The sequence below is a fragment of the Embiotoca jacksoni genome, unplaced genomic scaffold, assembly GCF_022577435.1.
Source record: "Embiotoca jacksoni isolate LCO1_2020_lvr unplaced genomic scaffold, fEmbJac1.0.p SCAF_5, whole genome shotgun sequence".
Classification (NCBI taxonomy): domain Eukaryota; kingdom Metazoa; phylum Chordata; class Actinopteri; family Embiotocidae; genus Embiotoca; species Embiotoca jacksoni.
Genome location: NW_027185403.1, coordinates 12,619,932 through 12,646,207, shown reverse-complemented (window position 1 = coordinate 12,646,207; position 26,276 = coordinate 12,619,932). Strand labels below are relative to the sequence as shown.

The window sequence follows — 26,276 nt, the reverse complement described above, 5'->3', positions numbered from 1 at the left end:
TTCGGGGCAGCAGCTGAACGTTGTTGGGAGTCACTAATGAATAGTCTCATAATCTCTTCCGGGGTTAGATTAGAGGGACACCATTAACATCAACTCATCTGCCTGGACATCTGACGCATGAAAGGAGACCCATCCAAGCAGCAATCATCCAGTTGGTTTCCTTTTAAGCGGGGCTTTATCAAAGTCTACTTTCATCTATAATGTGTGACTTCCTCGGGAGGTGGTGGAGGCATCACAATGCGGTGCAGCGGGGCCGGCTCTGTCACGTTATGTGAATGTTTTTGTTATTGTCGGTTTCAATTATAATCCTGCCGAAAGGCCTCACAGAAAGTGTCGTCTAATGTCTCTGGTCCCAGAGGAGGATCGAGAGAGCTGCAGGGGTTCTTGAGGGGGGATCCACTGTCATTCTGTCCACCAGACAATGAACACAATGAGACAGTGTTAGTGTCACTATTGTGTTCACAGCTTAAACGCTTCAGCCTCTATGACAGCTCTTGTCCACTTGTTTTCAGTGGACGAATGATCAATAATAGGCCACGCTAAATACAAAATCTAAAACAATTTATTTGACTGTTGTCATTGGCGACACGGATTATTATCTACAAGTAGTTTGATAATTAATCAAGGGATGCGTATTTTAATGTTGCTTTTCATGAATACACTTTAAATGTATTGAACTGTAAATATTAAAGCAACTCTCAGAATCGACAGGTCCTTTAATATAACAGGACTAATAATAATATAGTATTAAGATACATGTATCAGAGTAAAGTTTCTGAATTACGACATTTTAAATTTGGGTAATAAAATCAATTAAATACTTGATAAATAAGATTTTAATGCAAATATGATGCAAATCCAGTATTGCAAATATTTCCTGCAGTGTTCTGCAGCTTGTGAATCTTAACAACAGTCAACTCACGACTCCTTGTCCAATTTGCATAATCCATTTAAAGAAAATATTGTTTCTTCGGTTTTCAGATTGTTTAATTGGAATAATTTTAGAGGCTAGAAGAAGTCAAATTACCAGGTATTAGAAGGAATGCTTTGAGATTTGGGGGAATTTAATCACTTTCTGGTCGAGAGTGGTATTAAGATTGATTCAACTCTCAGTCATGTCTGCCCATTAAGATACAGCTAGTACTTATTTAGCTCAGCTTAGTTTACCTTACCACAATGACTGGAAATCGACCTTGTAGCACCTCTAGAGCTCACTGATTATCACCAGTGGTGGAAGAAATATCCAGATCCTTTACTTAAGTACAAATAAGCAATGTAAAAATGTTCCATAACAAGTAAACATCCTGCATTCAAAATCCTACAAGACTAAAAGTACAGAAGTGTTCGCAGCAAACTGTAGTCAAATTATTTAAGTAAAAGTTCTCCTTTGGTCCCTCTGACTGATATATTATCTATGACATCATTAGATGATTTATACTGAAGCATCAGTGTGTAAGCATCACGTCGCTGTTGTAGCTGCTGCCAGTGGAGCTAGTTTATATAGTTTTATCTACAGGGACAACAGATAAATCTGAGCGGTTGTCAGATGATTACTGGGAGAGAAGAGAGGAACAAAGTTCAAATACAGAAATCTGCTTTTAAGGTTTTGCGGGTTTTCTCTAATCTTTGATTTTTTTTTTTTTTTTTTTTGCTAGAATATTGGATCTTTTGAACATTTATTGAAGAAAAAAACCTTGTGAGAAGTTTCAAGGGTAAAATCACTATTTGCTGGAGCTGTTAACAGCTCATACAAGCTGAACAAGTTGAAAACCACTTGTTTAATCATTAACAATGTGTTGTACTTTAAAAGTTTGTTATATTTCCCAATGTGTCATCTTCATATTAAAAGTAGTTAAAGCTGCCAAAGAAATAGTGGAGTGGAAGTATAAAGTAGCATCAATTGTTCATACCGTTGTAAAGTACCTCCGGGGTACCAACGTACAGTGCAGAGCAGATGTACCGAGTTACTTTTCACCAATAAAACACATTATGCCATATTTCTTTTAATCTATATGAAATGTAACAAAAAAACAAAACAAAAATCAGATTTTTGTACAGGTGGTTATGTGCATGAGTACTTCCTACCTTGGCTCCATTTGATCTAAGAAATAGTTTAGAGAGCTAAGAACTAGTCAGGCATTTAACCTGCTGCAAAACAATTTTTGGGGGATTTTTTTTAAAGAATTAAACAAATAAGGTACATTAATTAGCAAGTCTTTTTGTTAAAATGAGTGTACCAGCTTCTGTTGCTTTAAGTTTGAGATTGTATTGAGCTTCTCCTCTAATTCTTTGCCAACAAAGAAATAAGCCTGTTCCTAAAATAGAGAACCATTACTTTACCAAGTAAAAAACAATGATAAGATTGTGACCCCTCAAAGGGGTACCAACCCTCAGGTTGGGAACCACTGACGAGTGTAATACAGACACAGGCATTAAAGAGATACAGTTGCTCTATTGGCATCGAAGACAAATAATGAAAATCATCTTTCAGTACATATCGTCATATTTCTCAACACTGATCAGAAGTCTCTGAAAGCTGTTATTTAGTGAAAAGCCAACATTTATTAATCCATCTGTACTCACATCAACATGATACTATGCAACAGGCTTTACATTGTGTGTATTGTACAAGACACCCAACTATTCGTTTTTCATTTATAGATACAATATCATAGCAGGGTTTGTAATAAAATGTGCAGCGAAACCAGCCCTCAGAAAATGAGGACAAGAGGAGTATGGCCAGTCTTTACACAATGACATGTGACCTTCAGGAGGAAGACTAATCCAAAGAGCTCTTTTAGCACTGTTAAAAACTCCACCAATAAGTTGTTTTTGAGAGGCCTGTCAGCCAAGGCTAAATGATTTGATTGTTTAAAAAAAAAAAAAAAAAAGGCTTTCAAGTTGTTGCCTCTTAATGTAATGAGAACCATTCATGCTTTATTAGAGCTCCTTCCTGTTATATTTATGTTTGCGACTGTGACATACTGCCAATTCACCGGGGAGCCGTTTTGTGTGTTCACAAGTCCAAACATCCAAATTATGTTGCGCTTTGTCTCTGACTTGATTTGATACCAAATTTGACATTTTTAGAACAAATGTTGAAAACAATGTCGTGGGCAATGTGCAGTAAGAATCTCAGAGGAGTAGCCGCTTTGTGAAATAGTGTTACTCAAACAAGCATACTGCAAAACGCTCCTGTAATCTCAGATTTGAACTGTGATCCCTTAATTCCAGAATAATGTCTACACATCCTTAATACAAAAAAAAGCAAATTATCAATTCATATTATTTTGAAAATAAAAAAAAATGAAATCAATAGCAAGTTTGTGTCAACATCAAGGCATATGTAAGTCATTACATGTGCTCTCATCTGTTTCCCAGTGCAATGGAAGATGTCAATAAACCTGATGTCAAAAATGAGGAGGGGGGGGGGGAGGGCAACCATGTTGACTAACAGATGTCTTACACACACGTATGTGATACACAAGGTCTCTTATGCTTTGCTTCAGCTGAGACAACTGGCATATAAGCTCTATCTCTGGACACCAGCCAGTGCTAAACACACTTGCTCCCTGTTCTGCTCCTCCTCCTTCATTTTGGCGAGCGGTGGCCTTTATTCACATGAAGAGGAGGAGAGAGATTGCGTGGGGGTTTGGCTGGAGTGGGAGTGAGTTGTGGAGGGGTGGGGGGGTGTACCCCCCCCTCCCCAATACCGCACAGACCAGGGATTCCAGCGTAGGCCATCTGCGAGGGATGAACAACAAGGAGGTGGCAGCTTCTCTCAACAGGAGCAGTTCCCACAGCCCTTCACACTGTTGAGAATCTCCTCCTGCAATTTTTTCCTCTCCTCCTCCTTCTGGGACAGACGCTCCGCCGGCGGATCGGGCGAGTTCTTGCTGTTGTCCAGGATTTTGCTGTTTTGGGCGTTCCACAGGTCTGCGTACAGGCTGCCAGGGGTGCCCAGGAGGGCGTGGTGGCTGCCTCGCTCTGCCACTTTACCCTGGCAGAGAAAAGGAAGACGTCAAAATGAAGGTGCCGTTGAGTCCTGTAGTTAGCATATCTTCATGACCACACTCTCTGCGGAGACTCGGCTCCCCCACCCCCACCCCCCTTAGTATCCCTGCCGCCTCCCCAACAACTGTTGCATTCCTCTCGCAAAAACACAACTCGCAGACACGTACGCACATCCACACACGACAAACACACATCCCTCCCACGCAGTCGAACACAAACGAAGGCACCCCCTCCCCCCACCTCCCATGAGCATGCAGAGGTGTTGGCATCGTCTTTAGTGCGCCCGAGATGAGCACGTGACTGCTTCCGCTCGTTATTTTAATGAGCACCCCAGGCGGTCCTCTGCTGGTGACACCAGCAAACGCCATGGCGACATCACACGCAAACATGCCTCCTTGCCACGACCCTCTGATCCCTGCCATCTGACTCTGGAAACGTGGAACGACACAGGCTCAACTCGCCGCAGTTCAAAGAAGGCTCTTCTCATTTGATCTAATCTGACTCCAGCACTTGTGGAAAATGTCACTTCACCCGTTGTATTTTACATTAACTCTTACTTTCCAGATAATAACGACTTCACTCGGTCTCTTTTGTGCTTTGCGGCGGCTCCAAGCCGTACAATTTCTCTATTCACCGACTATATCTCTGACGCAAAGAAAATATTCTCTGTTTGCTCAGTTTAAAAGACCCCTCCAGTGGCGTTTTTCATTTCCTAGAAGACTTAACCTGAGGGAAATAAGCAGTGCATACAATAACTGATCATTTCTGTTTCGTAGCTTCGGTGACAGTCTGACAGTCTTTAAAACACACATTCAATTCATTCAATTTGTATTCGTACAGTTGCCAAACCCCACGGCAGATTCAGACAGCCAGGAGTTCTGTCTAAAATCACGTCACATATAGCACACTTACATGTTGATACTCTTACTTGCGCTGGACATGAGTTTCGACAGACTAGCGTCTCAAATCGCACACTGTGGATGTGCACTTACTGGAAATAACCGTAACATTTGAATGCATCATTTTTGCAACATATTGGCAACTTTTTTGACACATTAAAAACACTAATGGTGTCTGTCCAACAACAGTATGGTAAACGCTTTCGGGCGATTTTATGCAGCAGCTGCAGCTTCTTCAGCCACCGCAGTTTAAAAATACTTTAGGTCGGTGGATCCTCCCTTTCTGCTGCGGAGCCACGATGGCGACCGTCGAGGGTGAAAAGCGTCCAGCATTTCATGTTTACTGCTTGACAATGTTAACGCACGCGAGAACTCAAAAAAGTGAGTGTTAGTACATAAATACGTGATTCTAGGCGCAGCCAGGGTCTCGTATGTCACACGTGAAACCAATCCAGTCGAGTTGAGGGGTGGAGCCTTCCATGTCATTGGTCCACAGGCGAACAGCAAGCAGCGATCAAGGCGGAGACTACTTGCATATTCATAGAGCCACGTAAAGGAGTAGAGTGACATTTAAGCCACGTTCAGGCATTAGGGGAATTTTTGCTTCAACAAAATTCTAAATGCGTAATTTTGATGAACAGAGATGAGTTGTTTGGATTTCATCAACAACAGCAGAGAGACTTTAAAACAATCAGGTTTGTGCCATTATGGCACGTCTAACCTCACCAGAAACACAACTGATCAAAACTGCATACACCCATTTGAATGGTGATCTCCGTTGAAAGACATGTTTAGTCCTGGATAAGGCCTCATCAGTGTCTGGGAAGCTGGCCCATACATTATTAGTCACCGAGACAAACAAGACACGCCATCTGACCAAAACAGCCAGTCGAGTCTGACTGCTTTAATGAGCCCTTATGGAGAAAATAATACATTCACTTCTACCAACAGTGTCCTGTTGTTGTTGAAGTTAATGAGAAAAGCTAAACAAAGCATGTTTTCCTCACGTACATTGAAGAAAACTAACTGAAAAATAAATAAATGAGTGCCAAAACCAGGGGCAACTTGCTAAATTCTTGCTGCTGGCAGATACAGTGCGCTGAAGGTTACGCAGAGTGCAGGTCATCGTCCTTCCCTTCAATGTGAAATCATCTAATTGGACTGGCAATTAACACAGGGCATGTTTATACTTGGTAACTCTCAACTGTCATGTAATTTGCTTTTCATGAAACTGACATTACAACTGAAAATGTTAATCAGGGAAGGTACAGGCTCAAGTAAAAAAAAAATAAGTGGATGAGGTCTTACCTCATTGAGCACTATAATCTCGTCTGCGTCTATGGTGGTGGAAAGCCTGTGGGCGATGAACACTGATGTCCTGTCCTTCACCATTTCCTTCATTGAACTCAGGATGTTCTGAACGCACACAAAGACAAATAACATATCATATCGTTAAGCTTTACAAGAGTATCCCCTAATCCAAAGTAAAATTTGCAGTTTGCAATAATGGGAGGCTGAATAAATAAGGGGGAAAAAAAAAAAAGTGCATGACTGACAGGATATATATGAAATGTACCCCCTCAGTCAACACAATGTTGCCCAGCAACATCCACCTTCATATGCTTCTCTTTCTACTGTTTACATATGTTAATTTAGAAACACCATCGCGATGAGAAGGAACAGAAAATCTCAATTAACAGCCACGTCTACTGCCCGACTCTTTTTCCAGAAGTTCAGAGAGGGCGTGCTGAACTTTCTCATTAAAAGTAACATTTACAAAGACTGTGTGATTTAAGCTGAGCTGGAGATTAAGTAGGAGAAAACAGTGGCAGGTGGCAAGGGAGAACATGGGGGTGGTGTGTGTGTGTGTGTGTGTGTGTGTGTGTGTGTGTGTGTGTGTGTGTGTGTGTGTGTGTGTGTGTGTGTGTGTGTGTGTGTGTGTGTGTGTGTGTGTGTGCGCGTGTGCGCGTGTGTGTGCGTGTGTGCGTGTGTGCGGAGGGGTGTGTATGTCACAGCAGGTATGTGACGCATGAGTGAGCTGAATTATTGTGTACCTACATCAGGTGACTGAGTGGGTGCTTGCAGTTAAATGTGTATGCAGACGCAATGAGGTGGAGGTGCAGCACAGAACGGGCATTTGTGGGTATGCCATGTATGTCAGTGTCTGTCACACGTCTTCGTGCGGTGTCAGGCCAACCTCTTCAGTGATGGAGTCGAGGGAAGATGTTGCTTCGTCATACAGAAGGATGGGTGGATTCTTTAGTATTGCGCGGGCGATGGCGACGCGTTGCTTCTCTCCTCCTGAAATAAAACAACAGACGTCATAAATAGGAGGCTAAAGCCAAAAGGTGCGATATGCGAGGTTAGAGCAGGTCTCTTGTCTGGCCCTTCTCATCAGATAATTACCTCCTAACAGAGGGCTAACACTCAGACAACACCGATGCATCGGGCTTCAGTCTGGTAAAACAGACTTCCATTTAATTGTGAAGAAAAAGCAGCGGGACTCAAAGACTTCTCCCACTGTCGGCCTCGGCCTTTATTACATACGAGCTGTGCGCGGCCTCTTGAAAGCAAGCGGCATTCAGCGAGTGTAAACATTGCTGACAGTGGAGAACAGCAATGAAGGAAGTCAGGAGCGTCAGAGCCCAGACTGCCCCCTTCCTGGTGCCCCCACCTCCTCCCCTAAACTCACTGGCAGCTGTCACATACGGCAGCAGTGAAATTAATGAGAAGTTAGTCATGTCTTTATTTTGTCCGTTCTCTCGCTCACTCTGTCACTACACATAAGGAAATCTGTGCTGCCAGTAATTGCATCTTGAATGTTGAGTGAAACTGCTCGCACACACTGTGTGTCTACGTGGGCTAAATGAGTTGCAGAGTGATTCCAGGAACGTAATACTGCACATTCTGGTGTCAATCAAGTGAGGGTGACTTTGACTATAAGGCCACATTCAATCAAACAAGTTCATACAATAAACTGAACAAAACGATGAAATAATGATGGCGTGATCACAGGTTTGAAAAATATTTAAAATGCCATGTTTATGATTGCACTGTAATCTGGAGCCGTGCAAACTTGAATCGTCCAAGGGAGATCCTCGTGGCCTCTCGGTAAATCACGAGGATGTTCAGTCACAGTCCTTTTTTCCCAGACCGGTATTATTAGCAGGGTCAAATTCACAACATGAATATATGATTCTGGCCACATTGTATTGAGGATTGTTTGCACTCATTAAATCCTAATAGGCGTAGAGCTCGGGTTAATTTTGAAGCTACTGGAGCAGCCTTTATGTGACGCATGTTGCGCACCAAAACTAACAAAGCCGTGAACAACAGAACCCCTCCTCCCTATGTGCGTAAATTGCGACACCGTGTCAGTAAGCGGCCATTGGAGAATTTTGAATAAAGTTGCAGGCATTGTTATTGTACCGGCTTTAATATCTCCATATTGGCTGGCGTGGCTTCAACTGCTCGTGTCGGTTCATCTAGCTCTACAACCGCAGCCATTGTTGGAGCTACATTTCAAAACAAATACTTGACTTCACCATCATCACACTTAGCCACCCCCACTGATTGCTGATTGGTCCGCCCATCAGAGCTGTCGTAATTAAACAACAAAAAATGTAACACTCAATCGTCACGATCAATAATAATGACCATTCCTGCTTTAATAAGATACTGGGTGAGTCACAAGAAGAGGTCATTCATATAATTAAGTTCAATAGCTAAAAAAAAATAAAAATAAAATAAAAATCTTATGTTCACATTATTTTATCATTTTACCATAAAGCAAAAATATAAAACAAAGAAAACGAAGAACCAGTCTTGCATCGCAGCATAAATCATTATGACTTCAATATATTCCCCTTCCTGAATTTCTATGTAGGAATTAAACTCTCTGTTTTGTTCAGTGTACCATCCAGGGGAAAAGACTAAACACACAGCTCTTTCACTTGCTTCTATAGAGAGATCCTATTTAAACAGTGGTGCAGCAAACCTGACAGCTTGAGGCCCCGCTCTCCAACCTGGGTGTCATAGCCATGGGGCATCCTGAGGATAGCGTCATGGATGCCTGCTAGACGCGCCACTTGGTACACCTCCTCTGGTGTGGCGTTGATGTTGCCGTACTGCATGTTGTAGAAGATGGTGTTGTGGAATAAAACAGCATCCTGTCAACAACACAGTTAAAAAAAAAAAAATAAAAAAAAAAAAAAAGGGGGGAAATGAGGCTTCAGAGTGTTTTTCTTAATGGAGCAGAGACAGAAACGGAGCACTGCAGATACAAAGACAAGGATAAGAAGGAGAACGAGAAAGAATGCAAATGACAAAAATATGTTCATGTACCATCTGTTCAGATCAGCTCACTGCAGTGAAAACCTAACTGGAATCAGCTTATTTCTAATGCTACTGTTAACTATCCATGTTACATTGTTCTATGCTGCCCCCTTGTTGTGCATAATTACAAACTCTCAAATGTAGTACATCTACTATTCAAACACAAGGGTACACATACATTTCATTCCAGATACAGAAAAAATATCTATGTGGTGTTGATAAAATTACTTCTTTTTTTTCTTGCTTGTTTTGGTTTATTTTTTTGTGTTGGAGTGTTTCAGACCTGAGGTACAACCCCCAAAACCTTCCTCAGGCTGTCAAGGCTGACGTCTCGGATATTCTGCCCCGCTATGTAGATGTTCCCCCGCTGGGGCTCAAAGAAGCGGAACAACAGCCGCACAATGGTGCTCTTCCTGCAACCAGACGTGGAACCAATCATTTGCATCATTCTGTCTGTGAGCTGCACCCCCACAGTCTACTGATGATATTTGACGATAAGACTCTCTGTACTTGTAAATGAGATGACACACACCTGGCTAAAGGTTTGACATTCAGTGTATTTCTCAGGTGACCTACCCTGATCCGCTGGTGCCAACTACAGCCACCTTCTTCCCAGCAGGCACTTCGAAGGACACTCCGTCTAAGACTTTCTGGCCCTCCAGGTATTCAAAGTAGACGTCCTCGAAGCGGATGGTGGCCTCCTGCGGTGCGATGGTTAATAGCGGGGCGAGATCCCTCTCCTTGAGCAAACCATCAGAGGGTTGAGACAAAATGGAAAGAGAAAAGACTGATACAGAGCAGCCACTGGAGAGAAGGCCCGACATGATGCAACGTTACTCCAACACCGTGTAAAGAGGCCTAATGCTGGAGCATGGAGCCTACACGGGCTGCATAAAGCAGAGACATTCACAGCAAATTTGAGAAGTCGTTTTAAAAGATCGTCTGAATCTTCACACGCTGCCCTTCATGGTGACTGAAGGATCAATAGGCGTAAAAACCTTGGGTACATACTGAGCTCAGCCGTAGACCTCGGATGCAGCAAAGGTCAGCAGGGAATAAAACACTGTCCTTAGCCTCAGAGTAAAAGCCTGTTCTGCTCTATTTCTACACGACCTAATAGCAACATAATCACCCACAATCCACCTCAGTCAATTAATACAAATAACGCACAGTCCATTAGTATAAACAGGTGATCATTTGACACCCCCCCCCCCATGTGGAAAAAAGCCAAAATCTTTTTTTATTTTGGTATTTTGTGGCACAGTTTGAAGTGAGGGGGAGTTTTAAATAATTTTACATCTGCATAATAGGCCAACGTGTTCCACAAAAAAAAGGGAAAAAAAAGCATTCAGATAGTAATGGCCTGCTGGGTAATGCCATACGACAGGGAATCACAATGGAGAGGAATATTACTGATGAGTTAAATAACAACTGGACAGATTCATTTCTCCTACTGTAATTACAGGCTGGAGATGGGAACGGCCTTCGTATTGTTCGGCAGCAGGCACACATTTGCACTTAAGTGCACTCTTCTGATGCAAGATGGGCTGTTGCGTTGTGTTAAAAAAAAAAAAAAGATAAATGCAATGAAATGTCCCACAAAAAATAATTGATAGCCATTACATTGAAGAAAATAAGAGGCTTATATGTTCTAAATCTCAAATGTTTGGGCAGTTTTTAGCTGTGAAGTTGAAGAGCATGATCCGTTTTAAATAGCAACTTATTATTCCTGTGTCTTTTAAAAGGTCAGTTACTAGATAGAAAGTGCCACAAAAGCATATAAAGGGCAGTCAATGCTGGTTGGCACTACAACTGAATTAGTCATAGTTAATGAATTAGCCAATTGACAGATTTATTATTCAACAACTGATTTGATAATTATTTCACTCACTTTTCACAAAATACTGAAAAAGTTGTTATTTGCAGCTCTGGCTGGCACAGTAAACCACAGAGGCGCAACCGATAAACGCTGCACTGCAGATAAGAGTCCATTCAGAAGAAAGTGGCTTTTGTTAACAAAACCATGAAAGAAACGGAGGCAAAAATGAACCTTCAGCGGCAGTCGGCTACTCTGGGATTTCACCTTCACAGTCTCTCTGGAAAGTACCACCAGCTCATGTGACCACAGGGTGAAATAGACCAAAACAAAGCTTTCAAAGAACAAAACACAAACATTTCTGTCAATAATGATAGTCTAAAATGTATCTACAGGCACATTTGCACGAGTGCACCAACTTGAACAGAAAACCCTTTACTTAAGATCCTTTCCTTTATCTTCTCGAGTGCCCAGTCACTCTTCTGTTTCTCTCTCTTTTCACTATCGCTGATCATAATCAAACTTGGGACCCAAAACAACACTAAACAAGCAGCTTGAGATTTTATATTTGCATACTGATAAATTATTTAAAACACCGGAGTGAATTAAAAAATTAAGACTGCAATTGGTAAATGTTGGGAAACCAGTCCTTGTAAAAACAAAGGAAAGTGAATATTAGTCACAACCATGAATGCATTAATTAAACTGACCTCTGGTAACAAGCGTTAGAACCAATCACCAAGAAGAAGCCACCGCTTTGCTGGAATTTGTTATAATATCAACGAACAAGTTACATAAATGCAGCGAGTAGTCATGCACTACAAGTGGAAATAGATGAGGAGGCACCTGAGTCACACCAAGCACGTAATTACTGTTTGACTACAACCTATAATTTTTTACAGCACATGTGCAGTCATAAGAATAAACTCAGTCCCGTGTTAAAATCTTTTACCCCTTGCTCAATTACACACGCCGGGTAAAAGGCTTTATCACATGTTTTGACTCTACTTTGACTTTTCAGATGTTAACTTTCGATTGTAAATTTCGTCTTCTATGATCCGTTTCACTAGAGGAAGGAAAAACTACCGCAGCAATGTGTTAGAAAGTGCGTGTCGGGCGGGACGAGTTACCTTGATCTTGGTGTCGACGCTGAGCAGGGTGAAAAGCGTGTTCATGTCTATCAGCGCCTGCCTGGTCTCTCTGTACACCGTACCCAGGAAGTTGAGCGGGAGGGAGAGCTGGAAGAGCAGGCCATTTACCATCACCAGGTCTCCAACGGTCATCGTACCTACGTGATCCCCGCAGAACAACTTTAAGGGAAGCATGTAACCGAGCTCTATCGTATCACGTATTTATCTTTCGATGCAACAACGGAAAAAAATAACTGTCAAACCAATTGTTTTTCTTTCAAGTTGTGAGAGCAGACAAAGCATCTCCACCCCCTGTGATTTCATTTTCTGCATCAAGCCTATTTTATTTCCTATTCATGCCACTTTTTCATGTTTGCTGTGCTTTGTTCTCATTTGGTCCCCATTATCCCGTTCAGTCAGGGTTTTATTTGGCAGTTTCATGTGTCCATTGGATTTTGTTTTGAGGTTGTTGTTGGTGTTTTTTTTTTTTAAAGCTTTCATATTTTTTTTTACCCATTTTTCTGTTGCTCCGAATCATGGGCTGGAGGAGGTAAATCCAGACCTGGCATTTTTCACCTTTAGACTTAGATGCCGTTACATTTTGTCATTTATGTATTAAAAGAATGATTTCACAGAAGTTGTAATCCCCTCTGCACCTTCAACCTTAACCCACATTTACACATTAACCACCCAAAACTCCGGCCTCACTCACCTGCTGCGATGCCCTTGCTGGCCAGCAACATGATGCCGGTGAGGCCGACACTGAAGATGGCACTCTGGCCAAAGTTGAGCATGGCAAGCGTAGACGTGGTTTTTAAAGAGGATGACTCATAGATCTTCAGGAATCCATCATACCTTTCAGCCTCGTACTTCTCATTGTTGAAGTACTGCAGCCGAGAGGAGAGACGTGAAGAGAGACAGGAGAGGGGAGAGAGTTGAGCACAGGCCAGAGAGACAATGAAAGGATTTACAAAGGGGAAGGAAGTACGAGTTGAGAGAGAAAGAGGGAGAGACACAAATATGGTTAAGGTTAAAGGTTACGGAAGCAGTGTCAGGCAGATGGACACTTTAGCGCAGCCTGCCTCAAGGCTGCATTTGTTCTCAGTGACCGCTCTGGGCATAGTCTGCATCTCAGTTGGCCTCTAAAGCTCTTTTTCATGTCTCCTGTCCTCATCTGCTCTCTGCAGATTTTAAAGGGCGATAGAACAAATCCAGAGTCTGCTTTGCTGAGCAGGCTGCGGATCTGAGCCGAGAATAGTAATCGAGGTAAAACAATGGTTACAAATATTAGGCGATTATAAATGGAAGGAAAGCCTAAACGTCACGAAACAAGAATCACCGCAGAGCATTCATCACTGGCACTGTCATCACCCTCTGTATTTACATCTGTAGCAGCGTACAGAGACACCTACATTACCAAGAGAGCACAGATAGCTCTAAAGTGTTACGCCACACAAGCAGCACTAATTCTGATTAAGACATACAGCTATAATTTACAGAAAAGCACCTCATGAATCAGCCACAAGCACATCTTTTAAATTCAGCACATAAAACGGCAGCATAATCATAACAACAGTCCTCCACAAAGTCTACTGCCAATTACTTAATATTGTTGCTCTGCTGCTATTTGTTTAGCTTGCAGTATTGTTTCTCTCCTCTGGTTAAGTGGGCGATTTGCTTCTGTAGCTAACGGCAGTGGGTCTGTGCAGTTACTGACTTGCCATTGATTTGCATATAAGGAAAGGCAGCGAATCAGTGAGTGAGAGAGAGAGAGAGAGAGAGAGAGAGAGAGAGAGAGAGAGAGAGAGAGAGAGAGAGAGAGAGAGAGAGAGAGAGAGAGAGACACAAGAAAGTAGCACATGGAGGACAAACCGAAGCAGTGCAAGGCACCGTGTTCAGGTTCTCATCCAGCCCTTTGTGAAAGTGGAACGGATTTCTGAGTGGGCGGAGATCTAATTACATATGCACACTCACAGCTCAGAGTGATGCTAAATCCGGCCGCATTGACACAGATGACACAAAATAACAGAACAAAACGTTACGAAAAACAGGACGCAAAATAATACAGCAAAGAAAATAACATGGTAACTCAAAATATATCTGGAGCAACCAACAAAGCACCCAAAACTCAATGTCGATTATGTTTGCATGTGTACAAGAGTCTTAATACAGCAGAAGATGCAGATTGAAAATAAATACGACAGTGAGAAAAGTATGAAGAAATGTTTACACACCACATCACATCCGTCAGGCGTCTGTGATACACACACTCATCCATGAACCACCCGCGCCCTCAGCTGACATTTCTATTCAAAATAAAGCCTCCACTGGCAGACACCTTTCAGCTCTAAACTATAATTGAGACACAATTTGGGTCACTGACAAAAGTCCTGAGTGTCCAGTGAGAAATGTCTCATTGTTTGTAGCGAGTCGAGTGACATTTCCAAAAATGGGTGGACAATTTCACAGAGAGAAGAAGAGCATCGCAGACAATGGGAGGAACAGAGACACAAAGAAATATGATGAAAGTAAAAATACACAAAATTGTGTTTATAAATGTGCTGGGGCCGAAAAGATTAGTCAATTAATCAATTGACAGAAAATGAACCAACTATTTTTCATGCAAAAAAATTAAAATAATAATTCCACTTCCATCTTCTCAACTGTGATAATTTGCATCATTTTGGCAATTCATGTTTTTCAGTAGTCTATGACCATTTACAGATAAACATTATTAGCTGAAATGGAAATCACTACTAGTAGTATAGAGTAAAAGTCTTAGGTCAATACGTATAATTTATCAGAATAGTTATTACTGCATGATCTCACGGTTGAAGGCTGACAACAGTTATTCAAGTATCACTAGAAAACAACTGAAATTTATGTTCAACCATTTGAGTTTAATTATTTTTCACAAATGTTTAAGGAAAGATCCCACGATTCTTTTGGGAATAACAGAATTCTGTTATCTGTGACTGTGAGAACTGTGACCCACAATATCTTACAGAGCTTTTCATCACAATACAACTACACTGTATGGAGAGCCATACAATAGTATTGTATCGTTGGTATGTCCTCACTGATTTTCTTTTTAAGGGAAACAATTTGACTGATCAGTTCAATTAACACAATCTAAGACGTACCAAACAAGACAGACGGGGAGCAGTTAAATATCCAAGCGCCATGGAAGAGGATTATTTATAGTTAAGCTACTTATTCATTAACCATAATAACAATCATAAAACATAGAGCATGTCAATAATTGAAATTTTCCTAAAACACCGAATCCCTTCATAACAAGGTTTATGATCTTACTTTGGTGTGACACTCCTCTATAATAAATTGGACAAATACAATAACAGTAAAAATTGGCTGTCAACCAAAAACTTCACTGCTCTCAAAGACATTTAAAATGATTTAAAATTTTACAAATTAAAAGACAAATTGTGAAAGTAGTGATCATGCCAGAAACCCCATCAAAGTAGGAATGACGCGGTAGGAGGTGTTGAAAGAGGAGCCGCTGGCGTGTGTGTGTGTGTGCGTGTGTTTGCGTGATTGGAACTTACCTTAACAGTCTCATAGTTCAGCAGCGAGTCAATAGCTGCATTGCCTGCTTCATTGTCTGCTCTGTTCATTTCTATCCGGAAACGAGTCCTGCGTGCAGAGACACGTGCACGATCAGAGAAGCACTATATGTTAATACATATTTCTGTCTTCACAACACGCAGGCACAGAAAAAGTACAGAAATCCTAATTCCTACCTCCACTGAGTGATGAGAATCGTGAAAAGGGTATATGTTGATAAGGTGCCCAAGGCCACTGCTGCAAACTGTCCACCACACTTGTAATACTGCAAAAGAGAAAAGCACAGTAAGAACAAGCTGTAACTCAACAGTTTTGTGATAAAAGGTCACCAGAGCACCGCACTCCAATGGTGGCATCACACAGTACTTTGAGCGGGGACTGTTTTTGACCACTCCACTATGAAATTAAGTGTTACAAATGGACGGGAAACTACAAGAAGTAATCGTGCTAATGCTTTAGCTATTTGGGCAATGAAGTCTGCCCTCATTACAGGCAATCTAACATTATGGTCCAGAGTGGAGTAATATCATGAAGCTATAGATGAGTCGTTCTGTCCGTGGTGGCTAAGGAGGGGGGCATCTGTTTAGGGCATATGCGGCAGGAAGACATTAAGCTCCTACAAAGCTTTGGGATTCATCACTGACACTAATGGACTCTCTGTTCCCATCAAAAGTTCACGGGGATTCATATTCCATTTCGAATGTAAATGAGACAATATCACCGAAATTAATTTCCGCACAATCTGCTGTGAAGAGTGTCAAGGTGAAGTTTAGTGTCCTGAGCTAACATTAAGGACTGAAACAGCAAAAGCAACAAAGAACAAAAGCTGGTTGTTTCTGGTAGTATGCTACAATAACAAACCTTGGGATTACCATAATCTGTGTCTCAATTTAACCTTGGGACTCACCAAAATGGCCCCTACGAGTCCCATCTCGAAGACTGTGGGTCCTAGATTGAAGATGATTGCACTGAGGACAAAGGAAATGCCCCGGGTGCCGCGGTCAATGGCTTTGGAAAGTGCCCCTGTCTGGCGGCTGAGATGGAATCCCAGATCCAGATTGTGCAAGTGGAGAAAGACGTTCTTGGCAATGCGACGGATGGAGCTCTGGGCCACCTTGCCGAACACAGTGTTCCTCAGCTCGTTGAAGAGGGCTGCACAAGCCCGTGAGGCACCATCTGGGATAGCGGCGGAGACAGAGAGTTTAGGACACCTGCTGTGAAAAAGCAGGGTGGTTTTAGCAGCAGGGCTATCAAGTGAGAATTTATTGTCATCTTAAAACACAGAAGACTGCTATGAAGCAGCAAAACAAGACTCTGACCCATACTTTTCCCATCCTATTAGAGGCATATTGAGGCAGTTGACGTTAGACAGGTTTGAGGCTCATTGACTGCTCTGAAGCGAAGGCTTGCATGAGGCAGCAGGACAGGTCTTTCACATCATCTCTGGTCTGCAAGCTCTGCAGTACTACAGCAGCAGCCTCCCCTCTGTAATTACAGAGCAGGATGCTGTCTGACGCCTCACTAGTATGGCGGGCCAGCACACTGCAGACTGAAGGGAGGGAGGGTATCTGAGTGTACAAGTGTGTGTGACAAGGGAGTAGACTACATGCGTGAGCAGAATAATAGAGGAGGGAGAGGAGGTTTTAACAAGAGTGTGATGGAAAGATGTGAGTGCGGGTTGTCAATGAACAGGCTTAATTTCACCACCGATGAGTGTAGACTTTCTCTGAGGGGTGAAGCAGCGATTCAGCCTTTCTTTAAGGTCTTCTTATTAGAGCTTAATTCGGGAGTTTTTTTTAAAAGACCATACTTGACATGCAGCAAAACCAAAGTAGTTCAGTTCAATAAAATCTCCAACCTAATATCAAAATTTCAAATTTCTTGATCTCGCACACTGCTCATAAATTGTTATAAAAGCAGATGGCTAGCATGACTGTTGCAAATTGATATTAGCCTGTGTTTGAATGACACACGGTCATCCTGTGGCGATATCACCGAGTTGTGTGAATACATGACTCGTCTGCTGAGACCAAAGACAGGGTAATAATCGTTTTGTCTGCCTGTCTTCATGGGGCTGTAATGTGGCGTTAAATAGGAATGCTCGTGTAATGAACAATGTGTCCACATCTGACAAGGTAGGATGAGCACTGTGCAACCTTTTCAGCCAAATTACACTGCAGGCTCCAAATACCAGGTCCCAGAAGTAGCAAACAAGGAAGCAAATAAATGTACACGATTCCTTTCTTTAAGAGCATCAACTACATTCTTCCTTATCATCCTAATTCATCTTGTCTGTAGTCCTGATTATGTCGTCCCCTTATTGAACATGTAGTGTTAGTGCTCATTCAAATACAGTAAGTGGCTACAGGGCACGTGTACATTACATCCAAGCTAATCCGAGTCAAGACCAAAGGGACTTTGGGGTGTGCCATGGGTACACAATATTTATTCATTTTATATTGCTTTTCATCAGCAGCTCAGAGAAAAGCGACTCTAATAAGGAAGGAACTTGACATTCACATCTCGTCTCTGATTCCTTTTGTACTCACAGGCCCATTTGGACAAAGACGAGAAAAAAAGTGAGGTGCTCAAGGAATGATGTGAAAGAAACATCCCTGAGCCCCGAACAACGCTAAAAACATAAACAGTCACTTTCAAAGGACATCTGCAATTTCTTCTCCAGTGCTTTAGAAATGCAGCCACCTCTGTTTGACTTGGGAGCACACAAGTGTCATACTGAATAGTCATCAGTAGTCACAAGAGGGTCGTGAGGATTAAAAGCAGTAAACTCAGACGCAGAAAGAAGCTCATAATGTAAACAATTTGAGGGAGAAGCAGAGGTTGCGGAGCAGCATTGATATGAATGTGGTGAGAAAGGTCAGACGGTAGATAATAGGCAGTCCCATAGTCCCCTCTGATGAGCACGGCACCTGCCAGTGCAATACAAGTCTGGGACTTACAGCCAATCAGCACAGCCGTTGCCATGGTAGCCACAGTGCTTGGCGCGTCATTCAGGTTCAGCATGTGTCCCGACATCTGGTTAAGCTCGTCCACTGCATACTTAAACATGAAGGGCACCATCACATTGGTGATCTGGGAAGGCAGAGAGGGAGGGAGGAAACATGCAGAGAGGGGGAGAAAAAAAAAAAAAAGAGTGTGGAAACAGTTTCAAATAGCCTATTACTCAGACATATGCTCGACATAGTCCAGTGCCATTCTTCTCGTCCTCTGTGGTGCCCCTATATGCGTGCACACCCCACGTGCCTGAAAAGTGGATTTCCCTTGTTCCTAACATTACCCATTGAGATGCATTCAAGGATGTGCATGTATCGTATGCAGTGTGTGCACGTATATGAATTCTTCTCGACTGGCTGTGATGGTGCTGGTGAGGAGGCTGCTGCTTCCTGCTAATGGAATTGAAATGGTTATTAGGGCTAATTAAAAGCACAGGGACAGCTGTGTGACTCAGGCTGGGCAGTCCGCTGCACATTAGGACCGAGAACACAGCGTCATACTGCAAAGCATTTTCATGTGAAACCCATTTCATTTGAGCCTCTCAACCCCTAACACTGGGGACGGTTACTCTTTGTTCCTTCACTCCCGTCGGATACAGAATGATATCATTTTAATACAATAGTGACAACAATTGTGAAAAATTAAGAATATAAAATAAAACCATGTCAACCATAATGTAAAAGGAGACCTTATAATGCACCGTTTTTGCACTGCAAAACCTTCATCTCCAGGGCTCTTGCTTTATACACTTGGGTATTATAATCAGACAATAGAAGTCCTCCGAGTTCCTCAAGGAAAAACAATATCTGCCACTTTGCTACCAAGACAACAGAACATGACACAAAAATAGCCCGAGCCTACTATCACAGGGCCAAAACATGTCTTCAATTTTACCACAAATACATGATAAGGTTTGATGTGCTCTTTTAATCCATTAACGGCCAACACTGGAGATGAAATCGACACTATGTCAATCTGTACCTGGCAATATGCCATCCCATAATAGAGATGCTCTGTCAAGCAGCAGAGAAAAGGCTGCAGGCTACGAAGAATTAGCCTTAAGCTTATAGTAAGACATACAGACTGGCACACAGACACAGAGGGCTTTGTTTGAGGCCAACAAAAACAAGCGCTTGTCTATAATCATTTACTTGAAATGAAAATGTCACTGATAAAGTGGCTCGCAGAGGTGGGATGCACTGTAACCACATAATTATTCAGTTGATTTAAAAATTGCATCCACACTGCCGGTGGTTTAGGTTCAAATAGGCAAGCTGGTGAAACCGAGGTGAACTTCAACCAAGCAGTAAAATAGGGGGAGAAGATTAGATTGCATTTGCGTGTTCTCTCCTCTTTAGCACACACTAGAGGGAGCCATGCTGAGTGGCAGCAGGACGTGCGCATTTAGGAGCTGTGAATTTGTGATTGTTTTCCAGGGTGTAAATTAGAGACCATCAACAAAGGAAGAGGAAATAGATCAAGCACTGATTAATGCATGCAATTAATTCTTTAAAAAACAAAACAACACTATCTGTTTTAAATGCACAATTTTTTTTTAGTTTTATATGGGTTCTTTACTAAGTGCAATCACCTATTGTGAGTCCTCATGTGGTTTGAACACAGGGTGGTCAAAGCAGAGAGATTATTTAATTAAGCATTGATACATTTCAATTATTATTTTCACAACTAGACCAGTGCTTTGATGTGTTTTGGTATTGGCTTTTAACCAACACTTTGACAACACAATCGTAGGTAATATTCAAAATCATTAACTTCTCAAGGTTTACAAGCTGAAGTATGCACTTTATAAAAGTAGTGATTAGAGGCAAATTTAAACAAGAAGGGCACCATCACACTGGTGATGTGGGAAGGCAGAGAGGAAGGGGGGAGGGGGGTATGCAGAGAGGAGAGTGGAAACGGGTTTCAAATCGCCTATTAGACAGACATATGCTGACATAATCCAATGCCATTTTTCTAGTCCTCTGTGGTGCCTCTATATGTCGATGCACATCCCACATGCTCAGAAAGTGCACAGAAAGTGTATTTCCCTTGCTCCTTACATTACCCATTCCCCGTTCAGGCATTGCTTGAATTGGATGCCTCCACGTAAGTACAGTCATAGAGAAACAATGTGCCAAAAATGGCTATAAACTAATGAAATGTCCAACCCTGTGGATTTCTCTGGCTACTCTTTTCAATTGCTTTTGAGGCAACAGAAGACCAAAAAACATTTTATGAGCGGTGATTATAAATCCATTCATACAGAAATAGGGATGCGCGGTTGCAAAATGTATTTACTATATTTATTTTCTTGTCATTTAGGAAAAGGTCAGTTTAAAAGTCACGCTTTGAAAAAATAAAGCTGACTTCCAGTTTCACACTGACTGCTACCACAGCAGTCAGTGTGAAACTGGAAGTCAGTCGGTGTAACTACCTCAAACGTACCATCCACAAGCCATTTTTATGCAAATGAAAAGCGTAAACTATTAAATATTCAAAATGATAATATAAACTGTGTAACTGCAAAATGAGGCATTAACCTCTTATTTTTTTCAGATTTCCATATTTGCTTGTTGCCTTGCAGGCTCAGTTTTCCATAAAAACAAATACTGTGGGTGATGAACGCAATGTGGTGTTCTCAGCTATTGGACTTCAGAGCATCTTAGCAGAGCACAGACACATCACATGACCAAGCTTTTCATATCAGTCCTGTCTTCCAACAGCAGTGCCAAACAACAACGATGTGCTGCTGACAAATAATAAAAGCAGACATGATGTTTACCGAAGCTAGTAGTGCCCCATTTTGCTGTGAAACAGGTTTTAAACTAAAGCAGTGATTCTGCAATCTTCTCTGAACGTGAACTCTTGGTTTGTGTTTAGAAAATGTGTCATGCCTTTTCAAACTTCTTGGGATTCCTGACATTGTGTCAGACAACGTATGAACTTCGATTGTCTTCTGACACTAAAGTATCTTGATTCTTGGGGGTCAGCTGTACATTGTGTTTGCAGGCAAGAATGACTCTGCAACTGTGAGAATGGATGCTGATTGAAGACCGATGAGGGGGTGTTTTGTAAGTTACCACAAAGGTAATGGTGACCAACAGTGAATCAGATTTCATACCGGCAGCACCGTGTACAATCAGCTGAGTTTATTTTGTCAAAGCATCTTGCTTCAGTCTTTTAGCTTGATCAAGTTGTATCTGTAAATATCTGGGTCCCAGTGTAATCAAAGAGGGCATTAGCTGTTGTAAGAAACTTTTACCTTAGAGTGGAGGATATTAACAAAAAATAATAAGACTAAAGTATAGTGAGGACAAAAATGAAGCAGGGACTGGAGCTTATTCCTCAATGACAAACAGATAACAATGTCTTCAGTTGGGAGGTCAAATCTAATTTAAAAAGACCAAATTAAGTGACAAACAAAAACAAATGAGTACATAAGAAAGATGTCATTAAATTGAATAAACTTGACTTTGTAAACTTACCTTGGCTCCAGCGAGCAGGCCCAAAGAGATAGCAACACGGGCCCGCAGGTCTGGTCTATCCTTTGGCCAGACGTAAGACAGCATTGCAGACAGAATCTTGGCTGAATTCACCTCCGTTAACTGTGCAGAAGAAACAACAACAAAGTTTCTTATTAGATCACAGTACAGTGTTTTTATAAAATCAGTCTTTCTTTTGAAACACAGATCATACGTGTAAAATGGTATTTACCATTTTCTTAACTTTCTAACCTGCCTTATGTTTGCCAGTGTTTGCTACTAACATCAATTTTGCAGTTAGTGTGACAATCACAATAACCTAAAGATTTCTCTCTGGGCAGACACATGGAACATCAAATGTCAACGGGACTCCCCTGGGAGATCTGGCTGCAGCAACAACAGCAGATTCTCCAGGTGGACTTGAGGAACCAGTCTGACACTACAAGTCCCAGGAGATACCTGGGCTGTCATCCCAGCTGAGGCTGAGAGTCCACTGGTGCCAACATGGCTGTTTACCCACGCTCCAACACACATCTGCCACAGGGACTCTCCGCAGGCCAAAGAATATGCAATAATTCCTCTAATCCACTCAATATGGTGGCACCATGTTACAGCACGGCTGCATGGCAGCAGTTCCAAGCAAATTACAGTGAAAGTGTGCCCAACACCTGCCTTTAATCAAATACAATCAAGCAATGTGTAACGCTGTGATGGGGGGATTAACATTAACACTTTAATGCACCCTGTTTCCATCTGAGAGGTGGATGTTGATATGGTGGAGTCCTTTAAACACCTAGGAGGGTACATGGATAATAAATTGGACTGGACAAGCAATACTCAACACAACTACAAGAAGGGCGTGAGCCGACATTACTTTCTTAGAAGGCCCAGGTCATTTATTGAATCAAGAACAACACTGAATTGATTGATTGGCAGTAGACTGTACTATTTTATCTGGTCGATGGAGGCAGGGTCTGTTCTGGAGACCAAACTGGGCGCACTGAAGGGGGTGACTGAGAGGACCATACAGTCCAAACTTCTGGACATCTTGGACAACCCGACTTGCCCACTATGTCATTCTATGGACAGCAACAGAAGCACTTGGTTCAGAATGTACATATTGTAGATGTAAGTAATATATTAAGATAGTTCCTCAAACACTCAAAGTGATGTTTTTTATGACAACACTTGGTCATGTTTTTTTGAAAATATGTTAAACCACAAATGCTGCATATATCCCTGTTCATGTTGTTGTATTTTAGTGTTTTTTTATGTTTTGATTGTAAAATGTATTTTAGTGTTCTGTCACAGAAATTTTCCCCAGGAGGATAATTATAGTGCATTTTTATCTGTCTATCTACCTATCTCCTGGTAAACATAAAAAACTTTCAGGCCTAACAACATTATTTGTTAAAGTCTATCTTAGCCAAAACTCTTCTGTGTTGTAGATTAAAGGCTCTTCAACTTATATAAAAAATGTTGACATGTATATATCATTTTGTCTACAATTAACAAGTACAACAAAATAGTTTTGATAGCAAAGTCTCTTGTTAGAAAAAAAAAAAAAAAAAAAAAAAAGCCGTGCAGACACTGTTCATGTGACAGCGCAGAGATTACTGTTGTAGTGCTTAAAGGATTCATTTAAGAAATTAGTCAAGGGTTTCTAAAACTTTTGGCCTAAACCCAATTTTTACAACAGAACATTTTGTAGACATGTGACAGCAAGTAGACATGAGTGAGAAATTAATTTGTACCGAATTTAAAAGAGCATGGAGGAGGAAATAAAATATTAAATAAATATAGCTGCCTTAAAAATCTTATACAACAACATTGACACATAAAACAACCCCGTGGCTGGATCAAACTGAAATGATACGCAAAGAAACGAGGAAAGACAACAGCTTTTCGCTTTGGTTGATTTAAGGAAACCAGTTTGTCAGTGTTTTTGAAAATGATAAACCAAAAGATGAATAATAAAAAATAAAAAATAAAAAAAATCAATACTGACATTAACCACTGGTTGCAGCCAGACTCCAACGCATTTTATAAGTTCAAATGTGCTATTTATCTGATGTGCATATGCAAAACAAAAATTCATTGAGTACTGACAAGGTCCTGTGCTCACCACATTTTTCGGATCTGCACTTAGACCTCCTCCTGCGTGTCCGTGCCAACATGTCCGTTTGTCTGTCACCTGCAAATGCTGGAAACATCATCAGAATAATGTTATTCTATGTTGGATTTTACTAACAGACACAGATTCACGATTATTTCTCAAACCCACTCACTTTTGCCGCCTCCAAAATCTGCCGACTGTTTTCGCTCCCGTGTGTGCTCCATGTTGCTGCTTGTAAGTGTGGATGGGAACTTAACTGAAACACATGAGGAAGCATATTTGATTGCCGTTTTTCTTTTCTAAATTCAGAAACACTGAAAATACAAAAACAGAAGCAAAACAAACAAACAGAGGTAAAATCATCTGTAAATACATGTAATCCTAACAGAAACAAACAAGCAAATAATATTATCTTCCCTGGATGTATTTACCAAAATAAAGAAGCATCCATAGATGTTTAAAAAGCTGCGTTTTTCAGAATCGACTTTAAACAACATATTAGTTGAAGCAATAAAAATTCTGAATCTTTTAGCGATTGTGAAATCGTGTTCACAAACTTGAGAACTACAGAAACTGAAACTCAATTTAAGTTCAGTCACAGGTTATAAAGTAGGTGCAGCTGCTAGATAAATACATAATATACTGACCTTAAAACTTAATAAAATCTCCTCTTATCTGTGACAATTTAGCACACTGTAAAAAGATAGTGAAAACAAACATCTGGGATGAGCTTACAATTGATCTTACTTAGACCAGTGGCATACAAATACTTCACACATTAACTGACAGTGTGATCATTGGTTTGTAATCCATTTTGAGTTCGTGATGCCTGACTTTTAACCTCTAGAAAATGCAGAGTTGGAGGCTTATGAAGTATAAGTCGAGCGAAGACTGCTGCTGTGAGCTTCACTGACATGGATGGAGAGCTGGAGGGAAAATAATGGAAACACCGATAAAAGCTTTCAAATAAAATCGGGACCCCCCCAAAATGGCCATAAAACATAAAACACCACACCAAAACATTGTAGACAACACATGTCACGTTAGGTCTTCATATGACTGCATCGGTGAGGGCAAGATGTACTTCACAAATAAGATGTCCATAAACAGTTAACCAGCATGGGGTCAAGTAATCAACAACAGTCTGTTTACACGAGTTATCACTCGTGTCAGCAGGTCAGTCAGGTCTTATCTAAACTTGACAGTCGGGACGAGAGAGACAACACGTGACTGAGACCTCCGACAGGCTGCAAGCTCGACTGCTATTGTTAAGATAACAAGACTTTGTCCAGTAATTCGTTCACAACTAAATGGAAAAAGGCACAACTACTGTCACCATTCACCGTAGATGTTAAATGACGTAACGCTACTGTTGACACAGGTGACCGGACCAACTAGTGAAGTAAACCAATGTTCAAGTTAGCCAATTAGCTGCCTGCCGTTCAACGAAACCTTAAGACTGGTTGAAAATAAGTCGTACACGTGTCCATGAGGGTGACCAGTCTGTCAAACAAATGACAAAGAAACCGTCCAAATCACCTGAACCTAGTTAGCTTCCCTGGAAGTTAGTTAACAACTCTTCCCATCTCTGTCCTTGCTGTCGCACCAAAAGCGGCGTCCTCTTCGACCAGCCGCCTCGACACTCACCACATAAACGCGTTTACGATCCGTCCCGTTTTCAACGCGACTTTTATTCCAAACACGATACGAGCTCGTCTGCCGAATGAGAAGCGCTAATTTTCGTCTTTGAAAGTGAAAGCCGCATTTCAGCGGTGCCAACATCGGCGCCATGTTGACGAAGAAGGACGGCGGTTAGTCAACACGCCGGCTACGTCACATCCGGGCCTTGGACAACGTCGTCAGCGTCAGAGCGAGCGAGCACAA

The 26,276-nt window shown here is 41.6% G+C and overlaps 1 protein-coding gene across 1 annotated transcript; it reads right to left on the bottom strand.

Moving 5' to 3' along the window:
* Positions 1-1,987: 1,987 nt before the first annotated feature.
* abcb7 (ATP-binding cassette, sub-family B (MDR/TAP), member 7) lies at positions 1,988-26,271 on the bottom strand. Its single transcript, XM_069171747.1, has 16 exons — positions 26,040-26,271; positions 24,565-24,648; positions 24,402-24,479; positions 22,280-22,399; positions 18,740-18,872; positions 16,687-16,955; positions 15,956-16,044; positions 15,761-15,848; positions 12,907-13,081; positions 12,195-12,352; positions 9,825-9,988; positions 9,532-9,661; positions 8,911-9,082; positions 7,111-7,214; positions 6,222-6,329; positions 1,988-4,000 (listed from the first exon to the last, which is right to left on the bottom strand). Exons 1-16 carry the CDS (start codon positions 26,181-26,183, stop codon positions 3,782-3,784), a joined length of 2,235 nt encoding a protein of 744 aa, XP_069027848.1. The 5' UTR covers positions 26,184-26,271; the 3' UTR covers positions 1,988-3,781.
* Positions 26,272-26,276: the final 5 nt, after the last annotated feature.